Source organism: Orcinus orca, chromosome 18 (assembly GCF_937001465.1).
Source record: "Orcinus orca chromosome 18, mOrcOrc1.1, whole genome shotgun sequence".
Taxonomy (NCBI): Eukaryota; Metazoa; Chordata; class Mammalia; order Artiodactyla; family Delphinidae; genus Orcinus; species Orcinus orca.
Genome location: NC_064576.1, coordinates 77252773 through 77280658, shown reverse-complemented (window position 1 = coordinate 77280658; position 27886 = coordinate 77252773). Strand labels below are relative to the sequence as shown.

The 27886-nt window shown below is 39.4% G+C and overlaps 3 protein-coding genes across 12 annotated transcripts in view; 1 reads left to right on the top strand and 2 right to left on the bottom strand.

Moving 5' to 3' along the window:
* Nucleotides 1–69: 69 nt before the first annotated feature.
* On the bottom strand, nt 70–22903 carry SKA3 (spindle and kinetochore associated complex subunit 3). Of its 4 annotated transcripts, XM_004281794.3 has the most exons (9): nt 22764–22903; nt 19354–19415; nt 19081–19246; nt 15538–15937; nt 11894–11979; nt 5553–5638; nt 3685–3888; nt 2183–2313; nt 70–1666 (listed from the first exon to the last, which is right to left on the bottom strand). In XM_004281794.3, the coding sequence occupies exons 1-8, from the start codon at nt 22864–22866 to the stop codon at nt 2185–2187; spliced, it is 1236 nt and encodes a 411-aa protein (XP_004281842.1). In that variant the 5' UTR covers nt 22867–22903; the 3' UTR covers nt 70–1666; nt 2183–2184. The 4 variants fall into 4 exon arrangements, with proteins under 4 accessions (XP_004281842.1, XP_049557274.1, XP_049557276.1 ...); XM_049701317.1 differs by having other exon boundaries at nt 70–2313; XM_049701319.1 differs by lacking the exon at nt 22764–22903 and adding an exon at nt 22308–22530 and having other exon boundaries at nt 70–2313.
* Nucleotides 22904–22919: 16 nt separating this feature from the next.
* MRPL57 (mitochondrial ribosomal protein L57) lies at nt 22920–24214 on the top strand. Its single transcript, XM_012537434.3, has 2 exons — nt 22920–23076; nt 23186–24214. The coding sequence occupies exon 2, from the start codon at nt 23191–23193 to the stop codon at nt 23497–23499; it is 309 nt and encodes a 102-aa protein (XP_012392888.1). The 5' UTR covers nt 22920–23076; nt 23186–23190; the 3' UTR covers nt 23500–24214.
* A 198-nt stretch (nt 24215–24412) lies between these two features.
* The window catches only part of ZDHHC20 (zinc finger DHHC-type palmitoyltransferase 20), a 72990-nt gene continuing 69516 nt past the window's right edge, over nt 24413–27886 (bottom strand). For all 7 annotated transcript variants that reach the window (XR_007473208.1, XR_007473209.1, XM_049701322.1 and 4 more), the window contains one exon: nt 24413–27852. Coding sequence is in view for 1 of the 7 variants with exons in the window: in XM_033409420.2 (XP_033265311.1) it covers nt 27845–27852 (8 nt within the window). In the remaining 6 variants the exon portion in view is untranslated. The remainder of the gene's footprint in view (nt 27853–27886) is intronic.

Genomic DNA, 27886 nt, shown 5'->3' with positions numbered 1-27886 from the left:
AGAAATTCTGGTCAAACTGAATTGAGGGGCCATCACAAGACAGGTGGAGACACCCAGCAGGCCATCGGAAATGATTAATGGAACGTTCTTTATTTCCCATCTTCAAAAACCTGGTTTCACTCACACCCCCTCTGGCTGCAGCACCATTTCTTCTCTCCCTTCTTGAGCAAAACTCATGAAAAGAGCCGTCTCAGTCCGTGATCTCTGCTTCCTCACCTCCGACCTTTCCAGTCCACCCCAGAAGTCCGTCCTGAGCGCTCTGTCAGAATTCATCAGTGCTGTCAGCAACAGCAATTTTGCCAAGTCCAGTGGTAATTCTGTCTTGTCTTGGATTCTCAGCAATACTGATAGAATCGATCACTTGGCTTGAAGTATTTCCTTCCTACTTCACCAGCTTCTTCATCTCCTTTGCTAGATTTTTCTGCCTCTTTCCATCTTCTAAAATGGAACTCCAGGACTCAGCCCTGCATGCACTTTGAATATACTCCCTCCCTCAAGCAATCTGTCCACTCTGTGGACTTAGGTACACAGAGCCATGGTAAATAGTGTATAAAAGGCTGATATAATTTGGGAGTCACCATCGTATATACAAGGCTGACCAGAGCTTACCTGGAAAAATAAAACTAAATATCTTGAATTTTACATTGTATCAATATTTAGCAAAAATTATTACACAGTAGTTCCTAGAACAAAGAATAAATTGTTTTGTTTTAGTGGCAATTTTCTGACAAAACGAAGATTCACAATGTGACAGGTCTTCACATTTGACTTTCAAGGCCCAACCATAAAAGAGGATAATCTTTGCTGCATCAACTTTACTTAGGCCGGAAGGATCTTGGGCTCCATGGACAGGGCAGCCTGGAGCTCTCAGACAGCTCTAGAGGCACAGCGGACAGTCCAGAGATGAGCACCTGGCCAGGAGGAGTCCTGGGACCCTCCACAGAGTGTGAGGCTCAGGCTCTGTTGGGCTGCTGAGCTGGAGGGGGACCTGGAGAGGTTGCAGCCATGCTGGTAAGAGGTGATTTGAAAGGATGAAACTGACAAGTGAAAATAAAACATCCGTCCTGACTGCAGGCAAGTGTCTAATTTCCAAAAGTCCGAGACACCTACTTCAGTATAGTTACCTAGGCCTGTAAATTCCTCTTCCTAAATTAATTTAAGCTGTCATTTGTCAACAGCAGTGCCTTAAAAGAGCACTGTTGAAATAAAAGGTGTAAAAGACTTGGGATAGTCATGAGAGGAGACAGAAGGGCAGAGCTAGACCCAAGGAAGAAGCCCAGGTCTAGCAACAACTGTCTAGCCCAAGAAGACTGAAAGTGGCCTTATCTGAGTAGCAAACTGTAACGTTTAAATTTCAAAAATTATTTATCCTGCTTCCTAATATTACTTAAACCATACTCTTCCATTAGGCAGGGTAAATTTGAAATCAGTGAAATAGTAATGATCTTTCCAAACTGAGTAACTGAACTACACGTCAACAAGACTGAGGTTAGACTAAATCAAACTTAATAAAAAGCATTTAATGACATCAGTGTCCGTGCTCATCTTTAATATGAGTTGGATTTTCAAAAGGGGAAAGATGTCGGGGAATGTGAAAAACAAAGTAAGAGCAGGTTTGCTTTCATCTTTCAGTTTCTATAATGGAAGGATGGATCCACTACAATTCCTGTAGAAAGATACAAACAGAAAATATCAATTAGGTATAACCAATAGCCTTCAATGAAACAAATGACACCGAAGCCATCTATTTTTACACTTATAATATGGTTGGGAGTAGATTCCCAGTGACATTGTAAAACATGGTGGTGTGGGAGCCTGAGATGCAGGGATCACGAATTCTGGACCAAAAGAGAGATGGGGGGCTTCCCTGGTGGCGCAGTGGTTGAGAGTCCGCGTGCCCATGCAGGGGACACGGGTTCGTGCCCCAGTCCGGGAAGATCCCACATGCCACAGAGCGGTTGGGCCCGTGAGCCATGGCCGCTGAGCCTGCGCGTCCGGAGCCCGTGCTCCGCAACGGGAGAGGCCACGACAGTGAGAGGTCCACATACCGCGCAAAAAAAAAAAAAAAAAAGGGAGATGGGCTGTTACCTAGCTGGCAGATGTCAATTACAAGTGTTTATTACCATTCCAGTGTTCTCCTCAGGTAACAAATCTAGTCCCTCTAGGATGGGAACATACGCACTTTCACCAGTTTTCTCTGTTGCCAGCGTCTCGGACGTCCTGTCCTTCACACCGAGGAAGGAACACTCTGCTGGGCGGCACTTCTCTAACTGCTACCAGAGTAGCTAGGTTTGAGTTGTATTTTGATAAAATCTAAAAGAAAGCAAACTCCTTTCACCAAGTCATATGAACAACATGAATTTGGAAGCTGTTATAAAACATTCAAGAAAAACCAAGGAAAACTTGAAGATCTGGGTTATTTAAAACAGAGTATTTAGCAGCACAGACATTCAGCAGCACAGAGGTGGAGATATTAGAAGTTTAACTTGGGTGTAGCGGGGATTTCTAAAGCTAAATGCACTGCTGGGTTAGCGGAAGCAAGCAGCAGTGCACCCCTGTGAGCAGATCAGGCCTTTACAAAGGCGGTAGGGAATCTGCATAGGAAAGAGGCGAGATAAACGCTCAAAGAAGGATCATTAGCTATAAAGATTATAAAAACAGGAACCTGAAATGTCAACTATGATTTTTTCACAAAGAAGTAATACATTAAATGCAAGTTTTCCCTCCTTTAACACAGAAGTGAAGAGAGAAGGATCACCATGGCCAACTGGAAACTGTATATAATGCCTGTAGACAGAAGCTGCTCCTTCCGCAGTTTATTATAGTGCCGGGAAAGCACAAAAGATAGAGAAGGAAGGATAACAAATACTTTACTGCTGTCTTAGGATGAGTCCCTTCCCAAGTAGCTTTATCCTTCTCCATAAGCTAGGAAGGTCTCTAGAATGGTTATTAAGAATTCCATTTGCTTAAGCAATAACTCCCCAACACCGTAACTTTTATCAAGAGGGGATGCTCAAAGAATCAGGCTGGTGGTTATTTAGTAGAGTCGGTAGTTGCTATAAACCAGTAACAGACTACTGGTAAATTATGTTGTACTAAAGAATCAAACATTCTGTGGGAATTCCCTGGCGTTCCAGTGGCTAGGACTCGGCGCTTTCAGTGCTGGGGGCCTTGGTTCAATCCCTTGCCAAGGAACTACGATCCCACCAACCTTGCGGTGGCCAAAAAAAAAAAGAATCAGATATTCTAATACGTTTAAACAAATGTTTCTCAAACTGAGGCCCAAGACATCTCAAGTTCAAGAAACAGTGATACAAGTTATGCATGATACTCCAACTCTGGAGAACTGGAGGGTAAATGACATTTCTGACTTTGCTAGAAACACCAGTGGAAACAATGGTCACCATGGTGATCACATTTGAACAATGATTAGAAAATATTATGAGAATACATTTCAGAACAAGAAGTTAAAGAGAAAATGCCTCATGAGGGAACAAAGGCATGATGACATCACTAGCTTGTGCTCAGCTCTGAAGAGCCTTAGCCAGGTGGTCTTAGACAGGCTTAACAGCCCAGAATTTAGATTTAGATCCAAACGAGCACATTAGCCCGATGATAAATAACACAGTTAAATATGGTTTAAGGTATTTTTGCAGAAAACAAACAATAGCCTAGAAAAATAACCTGGCGAATATCTTCTGGAATTGTAGTTACTTCTGGAGGTGTAGGTGTTCTGAGCAGATTCTCATAGGAAGAAATCGTAGGAGAAGAGGGATCCGCAAAATTCTCAAAGCACTTGTCTGAATTTAAAACTAACGATGTACTGTCTTTCATTTCCAAGTCATTTGATGAACTATTTGTTTTTGATAATGGATAATTTGTGGATACCTATAGAATAAAAAAAAATAATTAAATTATGGTGGTATAAAGTAATATAGTAAATAAAAATTGTTAGTTCTGTTGTGATCTCTAAGTAGGCCCCCAAATTACCCCCTCTTCCCTGACCAAGAACTAAATAAAATCAAGGACACAGAGAAATGGCATATGGAGGAAAAAGTACCATCGTCATTACTGAAGGCTGAGCAAGAGCTTCATGTGAAATCTAAATAGGCCTGTTGGCTGAACCCCAGATTTAGACGGATTCACCACCCAGACTCAGGCAACACTACCCTGGGCCAGGTAAGAGTCGTAGGAGGATGAGCTACGCCCTCACTGCTGCCAGGGAGAAAGCCCATTCACGCCAACCTGGCCCGTCTCCCTACGGCAGAGTCAGCAATGAGGCCAGGAACATAAGCAGTGGATTACCACAAGTCGCATGGTGCTATTAAAATTTAATTATACATTAATAACATTTAAAAAACTGAAAATTAGCTTCTCGGATGCACTAGCCACATTTTACATGCTCAGCAGCTAGCTACCACACTGGAGAGCACAGATCACAGAACATTTCCATCACTGCTGAAAGATCCACTGGACGGCCCAATCTACCATATTGGTTGTCTTAAGTGTTCATACCAACTTTCAACAGGGATGAGGTTCTGATTACATAGTAAATTTGTTCAATGGGAAAAATTTGGAAAAAAAAGGCATAAAAATCACCCATAGATAACCACTTTCTGGTGTGTTTCTATCCATTCTTATTCCTTAAAATAAAATATATGTGTATATAGGGCTTCTCTGGTGGCGCAGTGGTTGAGAGAGTCCACCTGCCGATGCAGTGGACACAGGTTCATGCCCTGGTCCGGGAAGATCCCACATGCCATGGAGTGGCTGGGCCCGTGAGCCATGGCCGCTGAGCCTGCGCATCCCGAGCCTGTGCTCCGCAATGGGAGAGGCCACACCAGTGAGAGGCCCGCTTACCGGAAAGACAAAAACAAAAACAAACAAAAAATATATATATATGTGTATGTGTGTATTTATATACATACACATATATATCATTTTCCATATCATTAAATATTTCTTGAAGACATTCTTTCTGTATGTTCTTATCTGTTTTTCAAAACATCCTAGTCACATGACACTGGCTCTTATGGATTTACCGTAATATACTTTGCTTCCCATTTATCATTTGACATTTAGTTTGTTCCCATATTCTGCTCTTATAAATAATGCTATTCTTGGGCTTCCCTGGTGGCGCAGTGGTTGAGAGTCCACCTGCCGATGCAGGGGACGTGGGTTCGTGCCCCTGTCCGGGAAGATCCCACATGCCGCGGAGCGGCTGGGCCCATAAGCCATGGCTGCTGAGCCTGCGTGTCCGGAGCCTGTGCTCTGCAACGGGAGAGGCCACAACAGTGACAGGCCCGCGTACCGCCAAAAAAAAAAAAAAAAAAAATCTTTGTCCCAATGTGCCTTAGAATAAATGCTGGTTAAAGGGTATGGAAAAATTTTAAAACTCTTGATATTTCCTGCCGAATAACCCTCCAGAAACACTGTATATATACTCCCAAAGGCTACAACAGTCTACGTTTTTTAAACAGACTGTTTGAGTCTGGAAATAGTGTATCGGATTCACTAGGGAAAAGATTAGCACTTTCAATTATATAGTTTACCAAAGCTGTGCTGTTCTTTGTAGAAGGGATTTTCAAACCAGGAGTGCAGAATGTAGGTGCCACAGGAGAATGTGTATGATCGGCATCTAGAAGACACATACAATGGCATGAAATACATATTTGAAAATAAGGTTGAAATAAAGATTTTAACTTTTATATTATAATCTTTGTCAGTTTAATTTGTGCACTTTATTTTTAATAACTGAAGAAATTATAACTCTATTGTGTACTTGACTGGACAAGAAAAAACAAAACTGTCATATTCACAATCTAATTATCATTAGCACTAATAAAAGTTCAGCAGGGTTGCAAGATGCAAATGCAATACACAAAAATGAAGTTCTAGTATAAGATCAACAAACAATAAAAAATATATTTGAAAAAGAATATTTTTCACAATAGCAACAAAAAAGATAAGATACCTACATATAAATCTGTTAAAAACTGTGTAAGACCTTTATGGCAAAATCAAATTTCTGAAGAAGAAAAAGGAGGAGGAAGAGGGCAAGGAAGGCCACTTGCCCTCCAAGATATGAGGACTTCCTCTAAAGCTGTAGTAACTAAAAGCAGTGTAACACTGGCCAAGGATGGAAGAACTGGCTACTGGAACGGAAGAGAGAACCTAGAAATGAGAACATGTGTATATGGACATTTGCTATCTGTAACAAAGTATGCAAGCACCCTAAAAATACCAAAGAGAAAAAGTAAACATGTTAGCAAAATGGTCAAACTGGCAAAAGTTTATTAAGTCTAATCATCAAGTGCTGAAAAAGATGGAGAAACAAAAACTCAAACACTGTCGGTGAGAATAAACCACAATAGCCACTCTACAGTGGCAATTTAGCATTTTCTAGAATAAGTAAAGATATGCATCCCCTTTGATCTAGAAATTCTACTCCAAGATGTGAGAGACGTGTCCAAAGGACAATTTAACTAGAGCACTGCCTGTAATAGTAAACAAACAAACAATTTAACTATCCCTTAAGAAACGAATAGGGACCTCCCTGGTGGCACAGTGGTTAAGAATCTGCCTGCCAATGCAGGGGACACAGGTTGGAGCCCTGGCCTGGGAAGATCCCACATGCCATGGAGCAACTAAGCCCACGTGCCAGAACTACTGAGCATGTGCTCTAGAGCCCGTAAGCCACAACTACTGAGCCCGCATGCCACAACTATTTAAGCCCATGCGCCTAGAGCCTGTGCTCCACAACAAGAGAAGCCACCGCAATGAGAAGCTCGCACACTGCAATGCAGAGTAGCCCCCGCTCGCTGCAACTAGAGGAAGCCCACGCACAGCAATGAAGACCCAATGCAGCCAAATATAAATAAAATTATAAAAACAAAAAAACAGCACAAAACAGAAAACCAAGGAGGCTGAAGGATAACATTCTAAAATATATCTTACAGGAATCTGAGGAAAAAAATCGAGGAATTAGGAGAGAAGTAATACTATTAAAGAGGTAATATCAGAGAATTTTCCAGAATTAAGGACATGAGTCCTTAGCTTGAAAAATCATGGCTTCACAGGCGAATTCTATCAAACCTTTAGAGAAGAGCTAACACCTATCCTTCTCAACCTCTTCCAAAATATAGCAGAGGGAGGAACACTCCCAAACTCATTCTACGAGGCCACCATCACCCTGATACCAAAGCCAGACAAAGATGTCACAAAGAAAGAAAACTACAGGACAATATCACTGGTGAACATAGATGCAAATATCTTCAACAAAATACTAGCAAACAGAATCTAACAGTGCATTATAAGGATCATACACCAAGATCAAGTGGGGTTTATCCCAGGAATGCAAGGATTCTTCAATATATGCAAATCAATCAATGTGATACAACATATTAACAAACTGAAGGATAAAAACCATATGATATTCTCAATAGATGAAGAAAAAGCTTTCAACAAAACTCAACACCGATTTTTGATAAAAACCCTCCAGAAAGTAGGCATAAAGGGAACTTTCCTCAACATAATAAAGGCCATATACGACAAACCCACAGCCAACATTGTCCCCAATGGTGAAAAACTGAAACCATTTCTACTAAGATCAGGAACAAGACAAGGTTGCCCACTCTCACCACTATTATTCAACATAGTTTTGCGAGTTTTAGCCACACCAATCAGAGAAGAAAACGAAACAGAAGGAATCCAAATTGGAAAAGAAGAAGTAAAGCTGTCACTGTTTGCAGATGACATGATACTATACATAGAGAATCCTGAAGATGCTACCAGAAAACTACTAGAGCTACTCAATGAATTTGGTAAAGTAGCAGGATACAAAATTAATGCACAGAAATCTCTCACATTCCTATACACTAATGATGAAAAATCTGAAAGTGAAATTAAGAAAACACTCCCGGGCTTCCCTGGTGGCGCAGTGGTTGGGAGTCCGCCTGCCCATGCAGGGGACACAGGTTCGTGCCCTGGTCCGGGAAGATCCCACGGGCCGCAGAGTGGCTGGGCCTGTAAGCCATGGCCACTGAGCCTGTGTGTCTGGAGCCTGTGCTCCACAACGGGACAGGCCACAACAGAGAGGCCCGCATACTGCAAAAAAAAAAAAAAAAGAAAAAAGAAAACACTCCCATTTACCACTGCAACAAAAAGAATAAAATACCTAGGAATAAACCTACCTAAGGAGACAAAAGACCTGTATGCAGAAAATTATAAGACACTGATGAAAGAAATTAAATAGGTGGAGAGAGATACCATGTACTTGGATTGGAAGAATCAACATTGTGAAAATGACTATACTACCATAAGCAATCTACAGATTTAATGCAATCCCTATCAAACTATCAATGGCATTTTTCACAGAACTAGAACAAAAAATTTCACAATTTGTATGGAAACACAAAAGACCCCGAATAGCCAAAGCAATATTGAGAAAGAAAAACGGAGCTGGACGAATCAGGCGACCTGACTTCAGACTATACTACAAAGCTACAGTAATCAAGAGAGTATGGTACTGGCACAAAAACAGAAATATAGATCAATGGAACAGGATACAAAGCCCAGAGATAAACCCACACACATATGGTCACCTTATTTTTGATAAAGGAGGCAGGAATATACAATGGAGAAAAGACAGCCTCTTCAATAAGTGGTGCTGGGAAAACTGGACAGCTACATGTAAAAGAATAAAATTAGAACACTCCCTAACACCATACACAAAAATAAACTCAAAATGGATTGAAGACCTAAATGTAGGCCAGACCCTATCAAACTCTTAGAGGAAAACATAGGCAGAGCACTCTATGACATAAATCACAGCAAGATCCTTTTTGACCCACCTCCTAAAGAAATGGAAATAGAGACAAAAACAGACAAATGGGACCTAATGAAACTTAAAAGCTTTTGCACAGCAAAGGAAACCATGAACAAGATAAAAAGACAACCCTCAGAATGGGAGAAAATATTTGCAAATGAAGCAACTGACAAAGGATCAATCTCCAAAATTTACAAGCAGCTCATGCAGCTCAATATCAAAAAAAACAAACAACCCAATCCAAAAATGGGCAGAAGACCTAAATAGAGATTTCTCCAAAGAAGATATACAGATTGCCAACAAACACGTGAAAGAATACTCAACATCATTAATCATTAGAGAAATGCAAATCAAAACTACAATGAGATATCATCTCAAACCAGTCAGAATGGCCATCATCAAAAAATCTACAAACAGTAAATACTGGACAGGGTGTGGAGAGGTGGGAACCCTCTTGCACTGTTGGTGGGAATGTAAATTGGTACAGCCACTATGGAGAACAGTATGGAGGTTCCTCAAAAAACTAAAAATAGAACTACCATACGACCCAGCAATCTCACTATTGGGCATATATATACCCTGAGAAAACCATAATTCAAAAAAAGTCATGTACCACAATGTTCACTGAAGCTCTGTTTACAATAGCCAGGACATGGAAGAAACCTAAGTGTTCAGTGACAGATGAATGGATAAAGAAGATGTGGCACATATATACAATGGAATATTACTCAGCCATAAAAAGAAACGAAATTGAGTTATTTGTAGTGAGGTGGATCGATCTAGAGTCTGTCATACAGAGTAAAGTAAGTCAGAAAGAGAAAAACAAATACTGTATGCCAACACATATATATGGAATTAAAAAAAAAAAGGTCATGAAGAACCTAGGGGCAGGACGGGAATAAAGACGCAGACCTACTAGAGAATGGACTTGAGGACACGGGGAGGGGGAAGGGTAAGCTGGGACGAAGTGAGAGAGTGGCATGGATATATATACACTACCAAATGTAAAATAGATAGCTAGTGGGAAGGAGCCGCATAGCACAGGGAGATCAGCTCGGTGTTTTGTGACCACCTAGAGGGGTGGGATAGGGAGGGTGGGAGGGAGGGAGAGACAAGAGGGAAGAGATATGGGGATATGTGTATATGTATAGCTGATTCACTTGTTATAAAGCAGAAACTAACAAACCATTGTAAAGCAATTATACTCCAATAAAGATGTGAAAAAAAAAGAAAAATCATACTAAATTCTAAACATAATAAATAAAAATCTTATAGACTACCAGGGAAAAAAAGACAGATTTTCCACAAAAGAAAGCTAATCAGACCAATAGCACTCTGCTCACCAGCAGCTCACCAGGTCACAATGGAATACTTTCTTTAAAGCGTTCAAGAAAAACAAGCTGTCAATCTAGTCGTCTATATCCAGCTAAATTATCATTCAAGAATGAGCAACGACATTGTAAATCAACTATACTTCAATAAAATTTTTAAAATAAGTAAATAACATAAATGATAGCATGGGGGGGGAACAGAATGACACAAAAAAAGGGAAATCTAAACCCAGAAGGAATGAGTGGGATAAAAGAAGCCATGGTAAATTACTAAATTTTAGTAAGTAGAGACTGTAAAAACTGTAATAATCACACTTTTGTGGCAATAAAAATAGGGTCAAACTAAATACAGTAGAAACTCTATTAACAAACAAGCCTCCACTTAACCAAATTACTAATGGGTAAACGTAAGCATTCTGTTCCTTCCGTGAAATATACTGCTGATGGTATATTAAAGGATTTCAGTTGGTAAGCTATGCTTTAGAAAATCCATCCCACTTCAGAAGGCCTAAAGATATTCTCCTTTATCATTTTCTAAAAAGTTTATAGTCCATTGGGAATTGATTTCTGAGTATGATGTGAAGGAGGTAGTGGTTCATTCTTTCTATTTAAAAAAAAAGAGGCCTTTATTGAATATAATCATGCTCTTATAAGTTGAGCTCAGCTTACTATGAGTCAGTTGTATTTTTGTTTTTTAATTTATGTTTGGCTGCTTTGGGTCTTCATTGCTGCACGTGGGCCCTCTCCAGTTGTGACGAGCAGGGGCCACTCCTGTGGTGCACAGGCCTCTCATTGCGGTGGCCTCTCCCGTTGCAGAGCATGGGCTCCAGGCACGTGGGCCCCAGTAGTTGTGGCTCGCGGGCTCCAGAGCGCACGCTCAGCAGTTGTGGCACACGGGCCCAGTTGCCCCACGGCATGTGGGATCCTCCCGGACCAGGGCTCGAACCTGTGTCCCCTGCATTGGCAGGCGGTCTCCCAACCACTGCGCCACCAGGGAGGCCCCCAGTTGTATTTTTTCAAACCTGTTTATGCCAGCAGTATTTGTTAATTTAATAACAAGTCAGTGCAAATAGCACAAAAAAAGAATTCTCTGAAAACATGTCCAAAACTTTGGAAAGACCTGATAGACAAGTTACTTTAAAAAATTTTTCAATAAATTTGGTATAGACCAGATGATTATAAATATTCAGGGAAATCATAAAACTCTAGGATTTTTCATTTTATAGTATATGAAAACCACTGTTTTCATGTTTGCTGGGACAAATATGAAAACACTACATGAAAATGATTTTCAGTTTTTGTACTATTAAAAAAACCCCAAATTTGAAATGGTAGCTGATGTATTCTGGGCGTGGTTTACGTAAGGAAGATAACGTAGAACTCTAATCAATAGGCTGAAGCTAAACTAAAACAAAAAAGGTATTATTGGCTCTACATCAAAAGATTGGTGAATGAATATATATTTATGTTTTAAGTTAAAATGTTAAAAACAAACAAACAAGCTGAAAAATACTGAATACAATCAGGAAGAGTATGAAAAACATTCCAGAAAATTATTTTTCTCTTGTATGAAATCATGCTGAACCTGAATGGAATGGCACTTCCTGTAATTCAATATTATGAACCGAGAAGATGCAGAAGGCTGTTAGAATGTCTCAGGTGATAGAACCATTTTTTTGTACAAAGATAGTCTGAAAAGAGTATAGCTGAGAAGTAACTTGATTTTCACACTTACCATTTTTTTCCAATGGCTGGGTTATGGGGCCAGGAGTGGCAAAGAAATTATTGTTGGTCACTGGTTCTGTTTCTATGGCCTCCTCACTGGCGTGATTCATAAGGAAATAATAAGGTCAAAAAAAAGTTAATATTTAACCTCTGGAAAAAAATTTAATCTTACTATATATCATCAAGTCTGGACAAATATTCAGTTATGTTTTATGGAACAGTAGTCCCACGGAACAAATTGTTTTTTTGTTTTTAAATGTATATCCATGGCTCAAAAAAAGGTTAAGAACCATTTTGTATTGACAGTTTTGACTTAGAAGTGGGTTAAAAGTCTTTAATGTAGGGACTTCCCTGGCGGTCCAGTGGTTGGAACTCTGCGCTTCCACTGCAGAGGGGCACAGGTTTGATCCCTGGTCGGGAAACTAGGATCCAACATGCCGTGCGGCCAAAAAAACCCCAAAACAACTTTGACTTCAAGGAAAGCTATGAGTTCAACTCATTAGTTCAAATATAGGAATTGTATAGCTCATGGCTTCAAAATCATAAAGTGGAATTTTATACCAGTATACAGATAGAGATTAAGAACGTTTTTTTAGACTAAGAAGACTCATCCTGCTATCTTAAGGTAGTTCTAGCCAATTACCCAGATGTCTGAAATACTTATAAAGAAGAGTATCACTGAATACTAGAAGATGGTTCAATTAACCAACTGTCCTAGTGTAATTTACTGAATAATCTTTACTTCAAAAACACCTTCAGTATATATTAAGTTCTTATGTAAATTAGAGGCTGTTTCTGGGCTATTCTGTTCCTGCAATAGGTCCATTCTGTCACAATTTTATAGTGCTTTACTTACTGTAGCTTTATATATTTTAATAACTAGTAGGTTAAGTCTCCGCATTACTGTTATTTTTCATTATTTTCTTAGTTATCATTACTTTTTATTCTTCCAAATAATTTTAGAATAATTCTGTCAAATATCCCTCACTTTCTACCTTAAAAAAAAATCCCAAGGAGGTTTTATTGTAATTGTATGATATCCATAAATTAACTTGATATGATTGAACATCTTAATAATATTCAGTCATTCTATTCAGGATTATGGTCTATTTTTTCATCCTAATTTTCCCTTTATATAACTCAGAAATATTTAATGGTTTTATTCATATAGGTCTTTCACATACAACTGGCATGAGTATTTTACCTTTCTGTTTCAAATTTGAATGATTTTCCCCCCCTGTATTTACCAATTAGTTATTAATAAAATATAGGAAAGCATATTACTTTAGTTATAACTATATAAAATATATCTTATCAATATATCAGCTTGTTTCTTGAACTTTTATTATTTCTAGAAATTTTAGATGTGACTTTCTCGAGTTGCCCAGGCACAAAACATGGCCTAGAAATACATCAGAGTAATACTTATTTCTGTTTCCTATCTCATTACATAGGCCAGAACATCAAGAATGACATTAAAAAAAAAAGATGTTTAATAGTGGTAACAGATAGCTTCACTATTAAGTTAGATATTCATATTGTTTATGTTAATGAAGTATCTTTCCACTTAGAATTTGACCAAACAATTTAAATGAAGAACAGGTGTCAAATTTCATAAAATTCCTTACTGAGGAATAATAGGATAATCTATTGAGATTATCCTAGTTTTAAATTAATTAATTAATTTTATTTTTGGCTGCGTTGGGTCTTTGTTGCTGCATGCAGGCCTTTCTAGTTGTGGCGAGCAGAGGCTACTCTTTGTTGTGGTGTATGTGCTTCTCATTGTGGTGGCTTCTCTTGTTGCAGAGCATGGGCTCCAGGCGTGCGGGCTTTGGTAGTTGTGGCTCACGGGCTCTGGAGTGCAGGCTCAGTAGTTGTGGCGCAAGGGCTTAGTTGCTCCGCGGCATGTGGGATCTTCCCGGACCAGTGCTCGAACCCATGTCCCCTGCACTGGCAGGCGGTTCCTTAACCACTGCACCACCAGGTTAAGTCCTCTTTTTTTTCTTGTTGAATCATAGAAATGGTGTATTTTATGAGTTCCCAAATATTAAACTATCTTTGCATTCCTGGGATAAGCTTAACGTGGAAGTTATGCATTATAGTTTTACTATTCTGTAGAATTCAATTTATGAGTATTTTAATTGGGATTTTAACATATATATTCACAATTAGATTGGGCCATAGCTTCCTTTGGTGTGCTCTGTGTTTGTATCAAGGGTATATCAATGTCAAACTGAACTGCAGAGTTTTCTGTCGTATTCTAGTTTTAGAAAAATAACTTTGTTTTGAGTGTGTGTTCCAATAAAATTTTATTTACAAAAAATAGGCAGTAGGCTGGGTTTGGTCTCTGGCTATAGTTTGAAGACCGCTGAGAATGACAGTTCTTTTTAAAAATCATTATTTTCATAGTATCTCATTCTTAAGGCAGTTTATAATTTTTTATCCATTATACCCCACTAACTCTATGTAAGCAGGATGGGTATGGTTGTATCCATTTCACTAGCGTTTGTGAGTCTGGAGGTCCCCAGGTTAGGTGTTGGCATCTGAACTAGAACGTATGTCTCCTTCTCAGAAAAAGAACTTTTATGTAAGATGGAAGGTATATGTTCTCTGAAATTATGAAAGGATTCCAGGAAACCATCTGTGCCCAGAGCTTTTTGGAGCTACTTCTCTGATAACTTTTCTAGTTTTCTTCTCTGATTTTTGGTCTATATAGGTTTTCTAATTCAAGTCTGTTTTGATAATTTTGTGTTTTCAAAACTTTTTAATTTATCTGAATTTTCTAAATTTCCCAGTATTATACCCTGTAGTATTTCTAATAGCTTGAAAAATAAAAAATATAGCCCATAGTTCCTAATTTTGCCATTTACATTAATGTTTAAATAAGAACCAATTCTCCAACGTGCCAGTTTTACCCGTCTGAAAGTATTTTGTAATGACATCTTATCTTTAGTGTTCACTCTCTTCACTTTTCCCCACAATTGTGGGGTTTTCTTCTGACACTTTGAGTTGAATGTTTATTTTCCTTCTTTAATAACCACAGTTCTTAAAGGTATGGATTTATATGTGGTACTGTGATGTGCGGTATTTTCATTGTAACTCATTAATTACCACTTCCATACTAATCACTCCCCATCTCTTTAGTCTAGCATGGAATTCATCACTGCGCTTCAAATTCATATTAAAATACCTAAGCTTAAGAGCACCTCAAAACCAACATGTAAGGAAACTCATCACCTTTACTGCATCCCAAGCTGCAGGTATTTCTATTTCAGTTCCCAAGCATCACTTCAGGCAACAAAACAGAAATCTGTGATTTACCCAAGATCCTCTTCTCTTCCCAAGTCTCCATACCAAATCAGTCGTAAGTTTTTAATAATTTTACTTTTTATTTTATCCCTTCTTCTCTATCCTACCATATACCATCTGTTTTCAGGCTCTTACCATTCCTTCTATATCTTCTAACCTGAGGAAACTAATAGCTAACACTTTACTGATGGAATTGGTGATTCACAGAAGTTTGAAATATGAAGTATCTGAAAATCTTTGAAGGAAAGATATTGTCTGAAACATACTTCTTCTAGGGGAAAAAAAAATCAAATACAAAAGATTTAGAAAGTTAGATAAAATGCTCCTTTTAAGAAAGCTGCTTACCTGTTATTCTTCACATTTTTAAGTCCCATTGTATAATCTTCATTTAAACACATAGTATATTCAGAGATACCAAAGTGTTCTAATTTAGGAGTCACACACTCAAAATCATCCATCTTTAGTGCGCATTTGGGAGTTTTTACTAGTGGCCGTTTGGAAAATGGAGTTAAAATTTTTGGCTCTTCCTTCTCGTTGTTTACTGCCTGGGGAGGGTTTGGCAGAACTTGGGATATCATGTACCGCTCGAGTCCAAAATCAGAAAGTTGTGGACTACGTGGAGGCTTCTCAGAAACAGAACTGCTTGGAGGAGCGGAATCCGACAAATAACCCTTCACATCAGGCTTCTCAGGATTTTCACGTTTATTGTTCTCTGGTTTAGAGTCAACGACTTCTTGCTCATCCCCTGGGAGGAAAAGCCAAGGTCATATTCTGGTCAAACAGCAGACTAGAAAATGTCATACACTAAAACCACATAAAACAGCTCCATTTGAAATGTCCCAAATCAGCAAAGGTCCTGACTCTCTCCTTATTCTCTAAGGTTTTATTTCAATTGTCCCTTTAAATTTCTGACATGTACCGCCTTGTCCATCCATATGTCATCTAGGGGATTACATTAGAGAAGGGGAGTAAACTAAAATGTTAAAAGATGAAAAAACAATACTCACAAATAAAAGTGTAATTTCCTTACTTTCTCAGTTAATGTGATTTACCAGTCTTTCTTAACATATTATGAAACTATCTTATCATGTAATGACATTTAATTACAGTGTGGAGTTAACTATTATCTAGATTTAACACAAAGTAAAATAATATTATTTTAGATTTCTAACTTACAGATGGCCTAAGGTAAAAAGGAAAGACTGTTACACAAATATAAATTTTTAACCTAAGTCAGTCTGGAACACCTGTATCAAAAACCTAGTTGAGAGAAATCAGAGGAGAAATTAGTGGGACAAGTAGTTTCTCAATCTTTAATAGGTTTTATCTGACTCCAGACCCCCATATGCTTAACCACTACACTGTACATTTCAGACTAAATAACTTTACTAACAACTATACTTTTTCCCACAGTCCTCTGCCATTTCCTGGGTATACCACTGGTTAATAAGTTTGGTGTGGAACTTAGGTTGGATCCAGGATAGGACTTACAATGCCAAGAAAGAGTTCAAGAAGGAGAAATACTAGTTTTTGGTGTGAGAGACAACAGAAAGTGAAAGAGGATACCTAGAAAGAAGGTAAGTGGATTTGGTCAGGATTTGGGCAGAGATTAATTTAACAAATGATAGGGCTTCAGTTAGACAGTGAGATAGCAAGGTATAAAGGTATAAAGTAGAGAATGGAATGGTGGAAGAAAATGCAGAATAACAAATATAAAATGTGTATTAAAGAAATGTAGTATGAAGTAGAGAAGGAAAATTAACCAATAATTGGAAAGGGCTGATAGAAAGACAGAGGAGAGGGTGAGATGAAGGAAGAGAAACTAAAGTGTATTTAGAATCCCCGATGGGATAGGCATTTTTTTTTTTTGGATAGGCATTTTTATATTTAATTTTTACTCCATTTAATTTTCATATTAACTGCTCCAAGCACAAAAAAAATCTTTGAATATTTTTTCCTCATTTAAAAAATTAAGGTACTTAACAACATTTTGGAGAACATTCAGCTGATAGAATTTAAAGAGCCAAGATCTGAACCCACATGTTTTGATTCTAAATGCTGCCTTATGTTTAAGCATTCAGAGGGAGTTAATAAAGAGATTTGTTTTAGATAATTTTGAACAGATAACATTTGGTTGCTAAATGGGAAATATTAATTGTAATAATCATGCATATTTATTGAAAGAAATGGGAAATAAAATTTTCTAAAATTTCCTGTTTGTTGCATCCTTTTTAAGAAAATACCGGGAAGGGACTTCCCTGGTGGTCCAGTGGCTACGACTCTGTGCTCACAGTGCAGGGGGCCCGGGTTTGATCCCTGGTCAGGAAGCTAGATCCCACACGCTGCAACTAAGACCAATGAGCCAAATAAATAAATATTAAAAAGAAAATACTTATACTTTTTTATTTTTTAGGAGTCATTACAGATTGAAGGAAGTGAAGGCTTGAAGGAGGTGAAGAGGTACACACTTTTTCTATGAAGATATTACTTTCCTTGTTTTGACTGGCAACCGAAATGAACTAGGATAGGATATTGCTTTTTGTGCATGATAAGCCATGACATGTTAAATGTGCAGGATGCACCATTAAAAAAAAAAGTTATAAACTTTGATTTTGTGGCTTTTGGCCCTTGGAAGAGCTGTTGATTCAGAGCTGTTCTGGCATTGTACTTTCTGTTAATTTTGAGAAATGTTACAAGAACTACCAAAAAACCTATTGTTGAATTTAATTACAAGGCTGTCACTGATGAGTTTAATAAAATAAAGTTATCACCATTATTACTACCTCTTAGGGAGGTATTAGCATCTCTAGTTCACTAGTGAGGAAAAGCAATTTAGAGAAATTATCCAAGGTCACACTTGTAGTAACTGGTGGAACCAGTTTCTGAGTAACCAAAGTCAACCTGTCCACACCAAAGTCAACTGAATTCTTTCCATTATACCATGCAGATTATTTAATATAGCTTCATATATATCCTCGATATATACATATTTGTTGAATCTAATTAATGTTTTATTTATGTACAAAGACTCTCATAGCAGAAATGAAGACACTGAAGCATATTGAAATTAGTTACTCACAGTTATGGGTATAACAATAATAATAGTTAACAATGGGTGATTAGCATACGAGGTACTGTTCTAAGCAAATTTTATCTCATTTAATCCTTATACAGCCTCAGAGGTAGATACTATTAAACATATCTACTTTATAGGACTTCCCTGGTGGTCCAGTGGTTAGGACTCGGTGCTTTCACTGCCGTGGTCCTGGGCTCAGTTCCTGGGCTCAGTTCCTGGTCGGGGAACTAAGATACTGCAAGCCATGTGGCGCAGCCAAAAACAAAAAAAAATTCTCTCATTTATAGATGAGAAAGTGAGGTACAAAGTTAAGTAACTGGTCAAAGATTAATACAGCTAGAATTAATAATTCTAAACCATCATGCTATCCTACCCTTCATTAGAATTTTAGAACTAAAAAGGACTTTACGAATTTATATAGCCAAAAATCTCTCATTCTATGGAAGAAGAAACTGAGAACGAGAAAAGTGAAATAGCATGCCTTAAAGCTGGTCTCTCAGCTGTTTACTGGCAGAGCTGACCAGAAACAACTATCCTCAAGTGACATAGATTTATCTGGTACCCTTCTTTCATCTAGCACTGTGTTGGTTCTCATCTAGCATTTGCAAAGGAGAGCAAGGACTGTCTTTATATTGTACCACTGATCAGCATTGCATCTAGAACACAGTGATTGCTGAATAAATGATCAAAGGACTATCATATAATGGCAGAGTCAGAACTAGAAACAATGGCCAAGCCTATAGTAGTCTTAATCATGCTGCCTTCTTTCTTTAATACTAAAACAAATGCTATAAAATGCAAGTTATTCACACCTGAATTTTCCTTGGCACGTGGATTATATCCATACTTCTGGAAAAACTCTCTAATTTTCATGATATCCATTGAATTTTTTTTCATCAGTACTTTTGTTGCCTTTATGAAACCAATGCTTTCTTGACTTTCCAGGCTTGCTTCATCAAGAAGAATATTGACATCATCCTTTTATGAGGAAAGAAAGTACATTTTAATTTAACTTTTGACTAAGTCTATTTAGTTTTTTTAAATTACCACATAAAAATGATAAATTAATATTGTAGGATTGATACCTTTAGAGTCCGGACTTCTGAATGAAGGTCATGTAAAACTCTCATTGGATAATCTTCAAAGTCTTCAATATGAATATTGAAAGAAAAAAGTATAACAAGGAAAAGGAGGAAAAAGAAAGAAAATGTTATCTAGTATAGTTATTTAGAATTACAAAATCCTTGTAGATACTTATTTATAATTTATATCCTGTCATTTGCAAAGAAAAGTGTTAAGACATTTCTTTAAAATTTTTATTAAACTATAACATACATACAGAAAAGTATAGAAATCATAAGTATATAGTTTGATGAACTTTCAAAGTGAACATACCTACGTAATCAGCACTCAGAGCAGGGACTGGAGGAAGGAAGAGGGAATGTAGTCCTACTTATCTGTTTTTCATTTATGGTGAGTACGTTTTGGTTCCTATTTTTAAAATCTTTGCCAGTGACAATGCTTTGTTTTCTTCTAAAAGCTTTATTGTTTGGCCTTTTGCATTAATTTAATTAATTAATTAATTTTTGGCTGCATTGGGTCTTCGTTGTTGCACGTGGGCTTTCTCTAGTTGCGGCGAGCAGGGGCTACTCTTCATTGAGGTGTGCGGGCTTCTCATTGCAGTGGCTTCCCTTGTTGCAGAGCATGGGCTCTAGGCGGGCTCAGGAGCTGCGGTGCATGGGCTTAGTTGCTCCACAGCATGTAGGATCTTCTGGGACCAGGGCTCGAACCTGTGTCTCCCGCATTGGCAGGTGGATTCTTAACCACTGCACCACCAGGGAAGTCCTGGCCTTTTGCATTTAGAGCTACAATCCATCAGGAATTGATTTTTGTGTATGGCAAGAGGTAAGGATCAAGATCCATTCTTTTTTTTCCATATGAGTGTGCAATTGACCTGGCACTGAAAAGAAATCCTTTATCCACTGTACCATCACCTTTCTAATTAACCAGTTGGTCATATACCTGACATAGAAGCAGTTTTTAAAAAGATTTCTCTTTTCTATAATATGCCTCCTTTCAAGACTATCTCCTTCCACCTGTTAAAAGTTGATCAATTTTCACATTTGTAGAGATGTGGATGGACCTAGAGACTGTCATACAGAGTGAAGTAAGTCAGAAAGAGAAAAACAACTATTGTAGATTAACGCATATATGTGTAATCTAGAAAAATGGTACAGATGAACCGGTTTGCAGGGCAGAAATACACGCAGATGTAGAGAACAAACGTATGGACGCCAATGGGGGAAAGCGAGGGTGGGTGGTGGTGGTGGTGGGATGAATTGGGAGATTGGGATTGACATATATACACTAATATGTATAAAATGGATAACTAATAAGAACCTGCTGTATAAAAAAAAGAGTTGACCAATTTTCATTAGGAAAATGCAAATCAACAACACAGTGATATTGTATTTCATACCACTAGAATGACTATAATTAAAAAGAAAGACAATAGGGCTTCCCTGGTGGCGCAGTGGTTGAGAGTCCATCTGCCGATGCAGGGGACACGGGGTCGTGCCCCGGTCTGGGAAGATCCCACATGCCGCGGAGCGGCTGGGCCCGTGAGCCATGGCCGCTGAGCCTGCGCGTCCGGAGCCTGTGCTCCGCAACGGGAGAGGCCACAACAGTGAGAGGCCCGCGTACCGCAAAAAAAAAAAAAAAAAAGACAGACAATAACAAATGTTGATGAGGAAGTGGAGAAACTGCATCCCTTATTCACTGCTGGGGGAAATGTACAGTGGTACACTTCGGTAAACAATTTGGTTGTTCCTCAAAAAGCTAAACACAGATTTACCATATGACCCAGCAATTCCACTTCTAAATGCATACCAAAGAGAACTGAAGATATTACGTTCACATAAAGCGTTGGCACGCGAGTGTTTACAACAGCATTAGTCATAATAGCCAAAGTAGAAACAACCCAAATGTTCATCAACTGATGGATAAACAAAATGTGGTAAATCCATACAATGAAATATTATTCAGCAATAAAATGTAATGAAATACTGATACATGCTACCATGACAGGGATGAACCTTGCAACCCTTCGCTAAGTGAAATGTCAGTCACAAAAGAGTACAGATTGTACAATTCCATTTATAGGAGATGTCCGTAATAGGCAGATCTAGAGAGACAGAAAGTAGATTAGCGGCCGCATAAAGCAGTGCGGTAGGTGGGAGCAAGATTCCGGGGACTGGCTGTCAACAGTCACCAGGGTTTGTTTCGGGGGGTTATGAAAATCTAAACTCAGTGTGATGATGGTTGCACACCTCTGTGAAGATACTGAAAACCACTGAATTGTATCCTTTAACATGGTGAATTTTATGAGATTCATAACTGTGATCATAGAAGGCGAATTTAGGGGATGTTCATTTTCTCTAATTATCACAATTCCATATTTTCTGTAATACATGCAGGCCAGGAATTGAAAAAATTATTCCAACTTTTTCTTGTAAAACCAAAAGAAAAGAAAGAATGTGTGTAACCAGGCAATAGATTGGTAAGGAGGTAAATTAGCAAAAGCTTTATGGAAAACTATTCAGCTGTCTAAAAATTCCAAAACCATTAATACAGTTTTGTGTCTTATAGTGTTATCTCAACTACGTAAACAAAGTCAAGCAAAACAAGGCAACGCTAAAAGTAAGGATGGTAGAAAAGCTACTGAACTATTAATAGCTGTGTCTTCTGACGATGAAGTTATAGCAAAGACTTATTTTCTTCTTTCTACTTCTCTGTTACCTCAAATTTTTTGCCGTGCACATAATATTGCTTTCACAGGCACAAGCATAAACATTTTTAAATGGCTGGAAAACTATTCATAATATAGTTAAAGGAAAATGAGTCTGCGTCTACAGGGTGCGATATTTTAAGGCGGATTACAGTTATGACGCACAAAATAATCTCAAAATCTGCACTACTCTTGCAACAACTTCAAAAAGTCTCTTAATACAAACGTTAGTGGTGGAGAATTTTGCTTTACCTATATCTTAAAAAGCAGTACTGCGTATTAGCTTTCGTTTTGGCAGTACGGTTTGTTGGGAAAAATACAGGCACTGCAACTGTGGACCATCTGGGTGAGACCAAAGTCACTCTACATGTCAAGAACAGGGCTGAGCGGCTGCGGTTAGAAGAAACGTTCTCTTGGTCGTATTTTTCTTGATAAGCCCCCACTACGTGCACTTGAAAGCTCGTCGTGTGTAAATGAGCGTGTGCATTGCGAGCCCAGCCTGCCGGCTCGATTAGGGCTTTGGTTTCTAAGTGCGGCTGTTTCTCCGCCCCGCGTCCCTGGTGGGGCAGAGGCTGCGCGCAGCGCTGGTCGGGCCCGGGGGTGCCTGGGGCGAAGGGCGCCGCCGCCTCCCCCGGGAGGGCTCCTCACAGTCAGCCGCCTGTCGGTCGGCCAGTGCGCGCGCCAGCGCCCCTCACGCGGCTCACTCACCGCTGTCCTCTCCGTCCAGCGCTCGATGCAGCCGAGCCGTCTCGCCGTCCAGGGTGACGGCCAGAGACCGCAGCTTCCCGCAGAAGCCCCGGATCAGATCCATGGGCCAGCCCCACGCTCGTCCTCAGCGCCCGCGCACGTTTGAATCCCGGCGCCGGAAACGCCATTGGTTCCGCGACTCGCGCAAGGCCCTTCTCGCGAGAGCTGAAGCCTCGCGTGAGGAGACGGGCGGCGCGTCGAGAAAGCGCGCTTGCGGCTTCCGGCTTCCGGCGTCGTGTGTCGGTGTGAGGAGGGCGGCCGTGAGGCGCGGCTGGTGAGTGTTGGGGCGCGGTCGGGTTGGCCTGCGGGCGGCGGCGGGGCTCCCCTCTCCCTTCTCCCCGTGGCCGGCGCGCTGCCGACTCCCGCTTCTGTGCCCTCGGCAGGCGCCATGTTCCTGACCGCGCTCCTGCGCCGCGGCCGCATCCCCGGCCGGCAGTGGATCGGGAAGCACCGGCGGCCGCGACCCGTGTCGGCGCAGGCGAAGCAGAACATGGTCCGCCGCCTGGAAGTCGAGGCGGAGAACCACTACTGGCTCAGCCGGCCTTTCCTCACGGCCGAGCAGGAGCGGGGCCACGCGGCGGCCCGCCGGGCGGCCGCCTTCCAGGCGCTCAAGGCGGCGCAGGCGTCCAAGTTCCCCGCGTCCCGGCGGCTGGAGGACCAGCTCGGCCACCTCAAGGTCACCGGGAAGTGGTCCTGACCCGCGCCACGCCGCCTGCGTCCTGCGGCGACGAGCGGGAGCCTCTGGCCGGAGCCCCACGGAGCCCCGGCCAAGCCGAGCGAGTGCCTGCGACGGAGGCCCCGGGCCCGCGCTCCCCACCGCCCGCAGTGTGTTTCGGTCGGATCGCGTCTCCCTTCTCTTGTCCTGAGGACGGAACGGACGGCGCCTGCGTCTTACGGGATGCGGAACGCAACCTGCGCGCAGCCGCAATAAAGCTGCCGACCGCGCTCTGGCCTCTGGGCCTCGGTGCGAGATTCTGCCGAGGGCTTTGCCGTGCATGCTCGCTTACCTTCTGCCGACAGGTCGTGCCGCGGACATGAAAAAAATCTACTTTTCCAGTTAAACGCGCTCCTAAAAATAGCGGTTTCTGGTGAGATTTGCTCCAAAAATTGGACAATTGGACATAGTCTATTTTGGGGGACTTCCCCCGGAACTAAGACCCTTAAGCCAGGCGGCGCAGCCAAAAAACAAACCAGACAAACAATAGTCTGTTTAAAAAAAATCAGGTTGTCACCTCAGTATTGAAATTTAAGGATGATTTATGTGTTTTGGATATGAGTCCTTTTTCAGGTATTCTTTTTCCAGTGTTCGACTTTTCATTCTTTTAACAGAATGGCTTTCAAAGAATGGAAGTTCTTAGGTTTGATGAAGGGGACAATTGAAAATTGTTCAATAAAAGCTAAATTAAAACGTTTTTGATAAAGCCGTGTGTGCTCTGGCGTAGGCAGACCACAGTGTCGTCGCACTCAGGTAGTCCCCGTGGTTACCCGAAGGATCAGCCCCATCGCTTTCCCAAGGCAACACTGTACCTTGCCACACCTGCCAGGTGACTAAAGCAACAGTCATACTCTAACAACAACAGCAACAACAGCTGTTCAAATACAGGACTTTATTTATTTATTAATAAAGTAATCATTATTACGATTTTTGGAAAAAAACAAGTTTTAAAATGTTCAGCCTTCATGTTAATGTAGGTTAGGCCACCCAAAAGGCAAAGCAAAGATAACATTAAGTCATGGTCCAGGGTTACACTTAAGAAAAACAAATACAAGATTTACGGGACATGATACGTAAAAACAACCAAAGTAAACTATTTCAAATTTGTTTATATAAAAACATATTAAAGATCACTTTAAAATAGTGTCCACCTTTTCTGTAAATGGGCATAGACTAACCTGCAATCATGTACAAATGTGATAAACTCAACAGCTTTCTGAAGCTTTTAATACAAACAATTCCTTGCTGCTTTATGCAACTCAACAAAATACAAAGTGAAGTCGTTAGAAAAATATGGACCTTGCTGAATCTATCTTGCATTTTTAATTTAAGTTGGAAAATATAGTTCAGATCATAAGAAACACATGAATTTTAGACTTACATATTAGCTGTATCTTATAGAATATGAGATACGGTCTTTATTTTGGCTGAAATGCAAAAATATGGTTAATTTCTCTAACAGATTAGTTAAAAATACTTTCCATTGATAGCAGTGCTAGTCCTAGAACAAAATGTAAGCAAAACATCTGTAAGTCAGTTGTCTTATCAGCGCCCCAAATATGCAGATCCTAACACTGAGCCCTTAAAATGCATCTGCTTTAAAGATGACGGAAAGGAAATCTCACATGACTGAAAATCTGAAAATCCTACAAACAGTCAAAATCTGCTATTAATAGAAATAAATTCAAGTAAACATTGCATATTTGATTTAAGCTAAGTTAACTTATGACACTTTGGATCATAACCACTGAATATGTCAAAGGATTTTAAAAAATCATCCATATGCAAAGATGAAACTATACTATGTAAGCGGTGCAAGTTCAGTGACCACTAAGCTGTAGCTGCTCTTTGGTTTGGCACAGTGACAGTGGTCAGATGCCTCAGGTACTGAATATTCAAGTAAGTTTGTACCCACGTAAAACCAAGTTTCCTGTCTAATTTGTTTTTAATGGCAATGGCAAGACCTGAAATTCAACTTTTATTTTCCTTAAATATTATCACAACTGTTCAAGTGTTTGAAGGAACAAAGACAGTACTAATAAATTTTGACAGGGCTTCATTCTGACCATTTCTCCGCAAAGGTTGGCAGCACTAATCAATCCCAGAGAAATACCAAAGAGTCAGCCTTTCCCTGATTCCCATACCACTTGTAGGCCCTTGCCAACAGTCATTAATATGTACAACTAAACGAAGCCAAATATTTAGAACATGGCAAATGTTGGCCATAAATTAATTAAACCAAAGGTAACTAAATTAAAAGGCTTTAGCTGAAAATTCCTGAAAAGGTGTTTACTAATGCTATTAAGATGATGTTAACATAGTGAAAGAACTGAAAAAGAAACACCACAAAAGCACCCAAATAGGTTAAAGGGAAAAGTAAGTTTCCTCAGTTGTTAGGTGCATGCAAATCCTTTGACCTGAATGTAAAAATACCCACAAGAAGTACCAGGACATTTCTGAAAGCAGTCACTTCCTATTTCCTTATAATACTCAAACCGCCAAACTGAAGTGGTGTTTCTGGTTGGCAAACTGATATCCCTTAACTCTCATAAGTTTTCTAGAATCAAGATTATTAAGACTACAGTGTTGAAATAAAGGTAGAAACTGTATTACAGTATTCCAAACTATATTTTCAAAGCTAAACTCATTCCTCTAGTTCAAAGGGGGAAAAAATTACTTGCTTTTAACATCTAATATTAATATAGCCCATGGAATTAGACAAATCCTATAAATTATAAACCTGGAATAGTAGGCTATAAAATTTGTGCTACATTAGGAGATTATAGAGCTATCCCTAGTATATTGTTTGGCGTCCAGAAGGAACTCCAAATATACCTGTTGGACGAATGTTAAGGTATTATGCAAAATTAGAAATTGAAGAATGTTAAAGGTCGTCCAGTCGAAATCATTCTTAACACCCCTCTCCCCAACCCCATTTTATAGACAAGGAAACTATAACATGTTTTTACAGACGCTGGTTAAAACTGATCTCCACCCATCACTGGAAGCAATCAGTCATTTTAGCTTGTGTGTGTCTGACTAAGCAGAGTATAAAGGAGGAGTAACATCTGTATATTGTTTCTCCGCTATAGGACACTATTTTCCTTTAGAATCAATGCAACGATCCCTGTCACTTAGATTGGATTTCAAAAGGAAAAGGGGGATAAGTGTCTAGGCAGAAAGGGGTTGCTGTTAGGAAGTCAGATTTAAAATCCTGCATGTAAGAGTGGAATCCACCTCTCAGAGAATGGAAGCTTTGAATGATACTCAAGTGAGAATTTCCTTCTCGAGAGCAGTGTTATGCTGAACAGTTTGACCCTAGTTCAAATTGTATTTTATGTTGCTGTTTAAGCTATTACAGGATTACTGTAAAAAGTTTCAAAGCAAATTTCAGTCATTACCTAAATTGAAATTTGCAAGTCAGCTCAGCAGCAGGCAGCACTCTGAAAACATACTTTAACAGCTTTCTGTAGCTTGTCTTTCGCTTTATTTTTCTTCCAGCCACTTCTACCCAATCCTACTGTGTCCAGTATTTCTACAGCACACGTAACCTTTGTTTCTCTACCTGTATAAATACCCATGAAAGTTCAACAAGAGTATATTGAGAGCAGAGAGAAACAAAAAAATTTCTTATACTGCCAAATTTTCTTTACGCCTTGGGCACAACACTGCACATGGTTTAATTAATGCTTAGAACTAAGCCTTCAATGAATTATACAGATATGCTCCATGTTTTAAATGATTAGGTATCTAAATCCTTCTGAGTGTTATTTTATAGCAACAATAAAAAAAATCTTTAGTAAAAATGTTGAAAAGTATAAAACAGTAACTATAAATTAGCAAACACCAAGTTGTTTTTAAAGCAATTATTTTCTTTTTCTTACACAGTACAAGCACTCTCAGCCACCATACTGACCTAGATGTACTTCACTTAAAACAAGTTTTTTACCTTGTGTTTCTGGAGTGAAAATTTATATGGATACTAAGAACTCTAATAATGTAACTCAGGTATCAAAAGAATACATACGCCATGTTAACGTGTGACCTGACAGCTCATATTATAGCATATCATAATACGTTATTATGAGTAAATGTTATTTCCAAAGTAAAATTAAGTCACTTTTGTAGCTGTAAGTCAGTGTTGAACAAGTGGGCTCATTTAAGATTAAGGCATCTTCCAGCTCTGGAGCAGTGCTTCTGTGGATCCAACAATCTGTACAAAGGTTTCCTTTTTTAAAAAATATATCTTCATTTATACTTCAATTATTTAATTCCACTGATCATCATCTTGCGTATAAAACTGAAAATATTCAGTCCATAATGTTTTTTATAAACCTATAAAACCGGAAACAATTGAATTATTGATTAA

Excerpts from the sequence above, each read along its gene's own strand:
- MRPL57 (XM_012537434.3), top strand. The coding sequence starts at position 23,191 with ATGTTCCTGACCGCGCTCCTGCGCCGCGGCCGCATCCCCGGCCGGCAG.
- SKA3 (XM_049701317.1), bottom strand. The coding sequence starts at position 22,866 with ATGGATCTGATCCGGGGCTTCTGCGGGAAGCTGCGGTCTCTGGCCGTC. Across the intron at positions 3,889-5,552 it reads CAAAGAACAGCACAGCTTTG|GTATCCACAAATTATCCATT; the intron begins GTAAACTATATA and ends TTTATTCTATAG. Across the intron at positions 2,314-3,684 it reads TTCCAGAAGATATTCGCCAG|ATTTTATCAAAATACAACTC; the intron begins GTTATTTTTCTA and ends GCTTTCTTTTAG.